This window comes from Barbus barbus, assembly GCF_936440315.1.
Source record: "Barbus barbus genome assembly, chromosome: 27".
In the NCBI taxonomy this organism is placed as follows: Eukaryota; Metazoa; Chordata; class Actinopteri; order Cypriniformes; family Cyprinidae; genus Barbus; species Barbus barbus.
This window is the reverse complement of record NC_136755.1, coordinates 26942757-26951063: the sequence shown is the minus strand read 5'-3', so window position 1 is coordinate 26951063 and position 8307 is coordinate 26942757. Positions and strand designations below refer to the sequence as shown.

General features: G+C 44.9%; 1 protein-coding gene and 1 long non-coding RNA gene across 2 annotated transcripts in view; both read right to left on the bottom strand.

Annotated features, from left to right (window-relative positions):
* Positions 1–810: 810 nt before the first annotated feature.
* LOC306847352 lies at positions 811–1667 on the bottom strand. The gene is made up of 2 exons (XR_013782150.1): positions 1371–1667; positions 811–1245 (listed from the first exon to the last, which is right to left on the bottom strand). It is a non-coding gene; the product is annotated as an uncharacterized lncRNA (long non-coding RNA).
* A 380-nt stretch (positions 1668–2047) lies between these two features.
* Positions 2048–8307, bottom strand: part of LOC306847471 (BOLA class I histocompatibility antigen, alpha chain BL3-7-like) — a gene marked incomplete at both ends in the record, with an annotated part of 31003 nt that continues 24743 nt past the window's right edge. Inside the window, 3 exons of the mRNA XM_079381415.1 lie at positions 2048–2085; positions 2471–2575; positions 3331–3603. Coding sequence (XP_079237541.1) covers positions 2048–2085; positions 2471–2575; positions 3331–3603 — 416 coding nt within the window. The remainder of the gene's footprint in view (positions 2086–2470; positions 2576–3330; positions 3604–8307) is intronic.

Sequence of the window (8307 nt, the reverse complement as noted above, 5' to 3'; positions counted from 1 at the left end):
GGTTTAGTTGCTAATTAAGGTAGTTAAGAACCAGTTCATTTTTACAAAAGAAGAACTAGACTAAAAATATATTAAAATTTAAAATAAAAAGCATCAAGTCTGAAGTAGTTTTAAATTTGAATTGTTTTTAAAAGCTTGAAGGTTGAACACTTGAAATGTAACTGTTTTATTTTCAGTAAAATCAATGTAATATATTGTTGTTCAATAATACTTTTTCTTTTTATTCCATATTTTGAGAGAATTTCATGGTACTAATATTAATTAGTAACATGAAATTCTCTCAAAATATGGAATAAAAAGAAAAAAAATAATCATGAATAATCATGATCCCTTTTTTCCCATCGAAAATAATACTTTTTTTTCTAATATTTTCATCTCATCTAAAGCATCTCTGCTCACATATTTCACTTTTTCTCCTCTGTTTCTGAAGCAGAACCAGTTAATTTCTTACAAAAGAAGAACTAGATTAAGAAGATTGTCAAGACAAGCTTTATGTTGCTTCAGAACGCAGTTTAAAAAGCCTGAAGTTTGAAATAGTTTTAAAAGCTTTTCAGTAAAAGTATTCTAATATATTTTTGTTCAATAATGTTTTTTCTTTTCTCTATTGTATTTTGAGAGAATTTCATGGTTCTAATTAATATTTACGCAATAATTATCAAATTGATTTATATTTCATATCAACTTTAGGAAGGAATCATGTTGTGATCATCACAGTCCTGTAATTCTCTAACATTCAGCTGCAATTGAAGCAAATCTTATGAATGATAACTTCTGCTGTTTTAATTAATAACAGACATTCACTTCTTTCTGTTTTGTGAGATTTTCTTTATTTTTAAACAACCAAAGTGACATCATTTTGAAGGCAACCAATATTCAGAGAAATTGTGTCTTTTTATTTAGCTAAATTAAAAATGTATATTTTATTTTAACGTTCAGATGTTCAGGTTTAACAGTACAACATATTTTGAACCAGTTATTCTGTAATACATTTTATCATCAAAATCATTTAAGAAAAAAAGAAAAAAAAAAAAGAAATCTATAAACATTAAAAGCTCAACAATCCCCTGCGAAGAATAAAATACAAAGCCTGCATATTGATATTTATATATTTAATTGGAAAAGCCCAATTATTAAATCTAGACCATTTAAAGTAAAGTAACTTAAAATATTACATTAAATAAACTATTTTATCATTTCATTGACTTCTTAGTCTCTTACAGAAATTGTCTACAAAACACAACCAATCTTTATAGACTCGGATAGGCTGTTGTACCCAGTTGGTTACATTGATTTTATATATATATATATATATATATATATATATATATATATATATATATATATATATATATATATATATATATATACACAAGCAAATCTTTCACAAATCTTACAAACCAATCAACTTTGCTAATCAATCATTGGCATTCTTGTGTCTTTGTCACTACAGGGAAAAATATATTTTCATAAAATAAAGTCAATAAAATGAATGAAAATCAAGATGAACAGAAATCATGAAGAAACAAAAACTTGATGTAATTAATTTAGAATCATAAGACATAAATCCCATCACAGAAATTCTATAATGTGTGTGTGTGTGTGAGAGAGAGTGTGTGTCTGTGTGTGTGTGTGTGTCTGTGAGAAAGAGAGTGCGTGTGTGTGTGTGTGTGTGTGTGTATGTAAGTGTGTGTGTGCGTGTGTGTGTGTGTGTGAGAGTGCGTGTGTGCGTGTGCGTGTGTGTGTGTGTGTGTGTGAGTGCGTGAGTGCGCGCGGTGTGTGTGAGTGCGTGTGTGAGAGAGTGAGAGTGTGTGTGTGTGTGTGAGAGAGTGAGAGTGTGTGTGTGTGTGTGTGTGTGTGTGTGTGTGTGTATGATCATGTGTTTTTGTGCAGTTTTGTATGACTGGACAGTTGGACATTGAACTCGCATCATTTTTCAGGTTCATCTCTGCCACGTGTCTGGTTTCCTAAAATACTAAAAGAAACATTACATTTCGTCTGTTTCACATAACTGAGAGATATAGTTATGAATGCAGATACACTTACATCTTTATACATTAGAGGAGTTGATTGAACCATCATCAAAGGCTACAACAGAAAACAATATTACAGATAATTAATAATACAACAGACTGCACATACACAACTGTTTAGATTGAGATATTTCTACAGTGTCATTTATTGGTTTTATTATAATAAAGAGAAATATTGTAGAACAAAACTTCTATTTTGATTTACTAACATTTACATTTCTCAAACACTGTGTTTCAGATTTAAAAACAGCCTGATATAAACCAGTGTCCAGAGTCCATCTGATATTAATGTATTTAAATCAAACAGAGATTATGAGGAACCTACCATTGACTGGTTTGAAGTATGAAAAACAAGCAGAGAAACAGACATTAAGTTATTGCACCCATCAGAGCAGCACGATATTATAGTCATGATAATAATAGCACAGTCTCTGTCTCACCTGTCTCGTTCTTTTTCTGCAACACCTTAAACACAACAACACCAATCACCACCAACAGGAGGACAGCAACAATAACACCAACAATGACACCGATGGGAGGAGAATCTGAAGAATATGATCAGATAAAACCATCAGATCTTTAATGAGTGTGCTGTTCTATATGAACATTCTGCATTTATTTGGTATAAAAGTTGTAGTAAAGTGACCCCTTCTGTTCAAAGTTGGGTAATGCATATAATTTTGTTAATGTGACATCACAAATGTGAACCCCGCAGCAAAGAAGAGCAAGCGGTCACGGCTACTATTGCTCCTTTATTTAAGTTGTTTTGAAGGCACTTTCGGTATGTAGATGTTGCTATTATAATTCCTATGCATATTTAATTGTTATATCCTATATCCCAGATGTAAATTTAGTTTTCTTTGTTTCGTGAATGCACAATCTGTTTCTGTTATAGTTGATGCTAACTATATGCAATGTAAAAGCCTTTGTTGTGCTTATGCAAACATGTAATTGACTCTGTACATTTAGGATTCTGCATTTTGTATTTTTACAGTTTTACTTATTCCTTGGGCAGCAGTAAACCTTGGAAACAATTCCTGTGTCTGTTGTCTTTGGGAGGCGTTATCTGACTGCATACTCAAGCAAGGCGTTTGAGATAAAGGGCAGAACAATGAGACAATGTTAGAAACCTGTACATGAACATTTCAGAAGATACAACAGAATCTGTGACTGTGATGCCATCAACTAATAATAATGCAGGGCATGACATTATGTTTGCAGAAGTAAAACAAATGATCTCCATCAACATTGCTCATGGTCTACTCATCAAGACAATCTTACCATAGTAAAGCACTCTTACCGTCTGTCAGTATCTCTCTGATGGTTTTGCCCTGGTGCTCCACCACACAGCTGAACTCATTCTTCTTCAGCTCATCAGGTGAAACTCTGAGGGTGCTTGTCCTCTGAAAGGTCCCGTCCTCATTGGGAAGAAGTTCACCAAGATCCACATCCTCATAATGATCTTGTCTGTTTTTCTGCCAGAAGACTGTTATTTCTTTGGGGTAAAAACCTGTAGCATGACACTTAACTTGAGACGAGGAAGACTTCTGCAGCAGAGACACCTGAGGAGAGACTGAGAGAGAGACAAGATGATTAAAAAGATATTGAATAAGAAAATTAGACAAAGCCTACAACATTCAAATAAAGTAATTACTATTCATTTATTCTCATAATCTGTTGTATCAATAGCTTTATCAGATAATTATAAAAAGCTAATATTTGTGTGCATACGCAATAAAGTCTTAAATTCTTTTGGATTATTGTTTAAAAAAAATCTGTTTTCTTATATGTTGTGTTGTTCTACGTTGTTCAACCTGAGGAAGGGTATCTGCCAGGCCAAACTCACACACAAACAGAAGATTGAAGATCACTTCAATTCTTCAGACCCCTGTCGTATGTGGCAAGGCATACAATCTATCACAGATTACAAACCACCTAACTCTGTGCCCCCCTCCAGCTCTGCCTCCCTCCCAGACGAGCTCAATCACTTTTATGCTCGTTTTGATCAAAATAATAAGGAGATCACACTCAAAGCTGAGCATCAACCCAGTGAACTGCCTCTCACACTCTCCACATCAGATGTTTACTCCACTCTGCGTAAGGTGAATGCACGGAAGGCAGCTGGCCCTGACGGAATACCTGGTCGTGTGCTTAAAGCCTGTGCGGAGCAGCTAGCTGAGGTCTTCACGGACATTTTCAATCTGTCCCTGGCCCAAACAACTGTCCCCACTATCTTCAAAACCTCCACCATCGTACCAGTACCGAAACACTCCACTGCCTCGGTCCCTAACGACTTCCGTCCTGTTGCACTCACCCCCATCATTGCCAAGTGTTTTGAGAAACTGGTTGCATCCCACTTAAAATCCTGTCTCCCTGCTACACTAGACCCATTTCAATTTGCCTATCGCCACAATAGGTCAACAGATGACGCCATCTCAACAGCACTTCACTCTGCCCTCACCCACCTGGACAGTCAAAACACACATGTGAGAATGCTGTTCATAGACTTCAGTTCTGCATTCAATACTGTAATCCCCTCCAAGCTGATCTCCAAGCTCAGCCAGCTTGGAATCAGCACACCCATCTGCAATTGGATTCTAGATTTTTTGACTAACAGACCTCAGTCCGTTAAGTTAGATAACCTCTCCTCCTCCATCATCACCCTGAACACCGGCGTGCCACAGGGCTGCGTACTGAGCCCTCTCCTGTACTCCCTCTTCACCCGTGACTGTGTTCCTGTTTATGGCTCCAACACCATAATCAAATTTGCAGATGACACCACGGTGGTAGGTCTGATCAAGAATGACGATGAATCAGCCTACAGAGATGAGGTGCAGCACCTGGCTGTGTGGTGTGCCACCAACAATCTAGAACTAAACACCCAGAAGACAAAGGAGATCATTGTGGACTTCAGGCGGACTAGGAGTCATGCACACACACCCATCTACATCAACGGAGCTGAAGTGGAGCGTGTGTCGAGTTTCAAGTTCCTTGGCATCCACATCTCTGATGACCTCACCTGGTCCCATAACACCTCCACTCTGGTCAAAAAGGCACAGCAGCGCCTTTACTTCTTAAGGAGCCTTAAGAAAGTTCACCTGAATCCCAGGATCCTTGTGGAATTCTACTGCTGTACCATTGAGAGCATACTCACGAACTGCATCTCAGTATGGTACAGCAATTGCTCCGCATCTGACCGCAAAGCACTCCAGCGGGTGGTGAAAACTGCTCAACGGATCACCGGCACCCAGTTAACTTCCATTGAGAACGTCTCGGTTACGTACGTAACCCTCGTTCCCTGATGGAGGGAACGGAGACGTTATGTCGTGACGACATAGGGGGATTTACTTGGAAGCCCCAATCATCTCTGACTAAAGAGAAAACGCCAATGAAATTGGCTAGTGGATTTTGCATACCTGAGCCACTCCCCGTACATACGGGTATAAAAGGGCGACAGGTGCATCCACTCATCAGGTTTCTACCCGCTGAGGAGCCAAGAACGAGTCCTCGGCAACCAGCGATGGTTCAAGATTGTGGCATGGGGACATAACGTCTCCGTTCCCTCCATCAGGGAACGAGGGTTACGTACGTAACCGAGACGTTCCCTATCTGTCGGTCACTACGAGTTATGTCGTGACGACATAGGGGTCATATGGAAAGCGCCACAACCTGAACCCCGTCACGACCTTGTGCATGCAGATGTTGACAAGCTAGTGCGTGACAGACAAATGCCATGCGAAGGTCGCAACCTTCCCTTCGCCCCAGCGCAAATTCGCTAACCTTGGTGCCCGCAGGGACCACTGAGTACATTGCTGCTGGAGATAGCCAAGCCGCTGTTCCTTTCCCCAAGAAATTGGAAGGGATTTCGACCTTCTATGAAAGACTGCTTCAAGTCTTTCCTATTTGTTGTTACAGCCTGGCGGTAACGACGGGGAAGCGAGCCTTCCGGAGAAGGGCGCTACGGAGGCCACATCCTGCCCGAAGGGAGGTAACATGTGGAGACACTGATATGGACTGACCCAGGCCTGGGGCAGTACTACATACGACTGGACCCTGGGGCAGATCCTACCTAGGAGTAGGGAGGAGGGCTGCCAGCAGGGCCTGACAGAACTCTGCCAAAGGGAAGACACGGGTTTACCGTGAGGGAAACCGTACCGTGGACGAATACACGTGTGGGATTACCCGAAGGGAATCAGGCCATACGGACACCTAGCCGAGTACAGGGGCTGACCGGAGACCCGGGCGAGCTAGCACCAGTACTGGGCCTGGCGTCAGACTGCTCCGCCCAGTCTGACTGCCGGGGGTGCTGGAGGTCTCCACCAGGGTTCGCCGTCCGGGGAACTGAACTGGAGGAGGAAACAGGCGCTCGTATCCCCGGGTGAGGGGGAATGGCGCAGCAAGCGTGACACCGGCCAACTCTTCCCGCCACTTACCTGTTACCCAACACACGGGAAGAGACTGGCTCCACGCGGAGACTGTAAAATCTCGCGAAGGTGTTCGGTGTCGCCCAGCCCGCAGCTCTACAGATGTCTGCCAAAGAGGCGCCGTGCGCCAACGCATAGGAGGAGGCAACACTCCGTGTGGAGTGAGCCCTCACCCCAAGGGGGCACGGCTCGCCTTGGGATTGATACGCCGAGGCGATGGCCTCCACTATCCAGTGGGCCAACCTCTGCTTGGAGACAGCCTTCCCTTTCTGCTGACCTCCGTGGCAGACAAAGAGCTGCTCAGAGCTTCTGAAGCTCCGGGTGCGGTCCACGTATATGCGCAATGCTCTTACGGGACACAGCAACGCCAAGGCTGGATCTGCCTCCTCCGAAGGCAGTGCTTGCAGGTTCACCACCTGATCACGGAAGGGCGTGGTGGGAACCTTGGGCACGTATCCAGGCCGGGGTCTCAGGACAACGTGAGAGTAGTCCGGCCCGAACACAAGGCACTCTTCGCTCACCGAAAATGCTTGGAGGTCCCCGACCCTCTTGATGGAAGTGAGCGCGGTCAGGAGCGCTGTCTTAGCCGACAGGAATTTCAGCTCGACTGAGTCCAGCGGCTCAAAGGGACCCCTCTGAAGTCCCGCCAGGACAATAGAGAGGTCCCAGGAGGGCATCAGGGGTGACCTAGGCGGATTCAACCTCCTGGCACCCCTCAGGAACCTCACGATGAGATCATGCTTTCCCACGGACCGGCCGTCCACTGCATCGTGATGGGCCGCGATAGCAGCCACATACACCTTCAAGGTGGAGGGTGACAGCCTACGCTCCAACCTTTCTTGCAGGAAAGAAAGCACTACTCCAATCGTGCATCTTCGGGGGTCTTCCCGGCGAGAAGAACACCAGTTCGCGAACAGACTCCACTTCAGAGCATAGGCTTGCCTTGTTGAAGGAGCTCTAGCCTGAGTGATGGTGTCTACCACGGCCTGTGGTAGACCACTTAAGTCTGCCGCGTCCCGTCCAGGAGCCACACATGGAGGTTCCACAGATCTGGACGCGGGTGCCATATGGTGCCGAGCCCCTGGGAAAGGAGTTCCTTCCTCAGAGGGATACGCCAGGGAGGGGCTGTCGCGAGGAGAATGAGTTCCGGAAACCAGGTCCGGGTGGGCCAATACGGCGCGACCAGCAGGACCTGCTCCTCGTCCTCCCTGACCTTGCACAGTGTCTGTGCGAGTAGGCTCACTGGGGGAAATGCATACTTGCGTAAAGCCCGAGGCCAGCTGTGTGCCAGTGCGTCCGTGCCGAGGGGCCCCTCGGTCAGGGAGAAATATAGCTGGCAGTGGGAGGACTCGCGGGAAGCAAACAGGTCTACCTGAGCTTCCCCGAATCGACTCCAGATCAGCCGGATCGTCTCGGGATGGAGTCGCCACTCTCCGGGAAAAGTGAGCTGTCGTGAGAGCGCGTCGGCCGCACGGTTGAGCTCCCCCGGAATGTGGACAGCGCGCAGCGACCTGAGCTGCGTGTGACTCCAGAGGAGGAGATGGCGGGCGAGCTGTGACATGCGGCGTGATCGTACACCTCCCAGCCGGTTGATGTACGACACAGCCGCAGTGTTGTCCGTACGGACCAACACATGCTTGCCTAGCAGCAGTGGCCGAAACTGCCGCAAGGCCAGATGCACTGCCAACAGCTCCAGGCAATTGATATGCCAAAGCAGTCGAGGCCCTGTCCAGAGCCCCGAGGCTGCCTGCCCGTTGCATGTAGCGCCCCAGCCCGTGCTGGAGGCATCTGTTGTGACAACAACATGCCGGGACACTTGTTCTAAGGGCACCCCGGCCCGTAGAAAGGCAAGG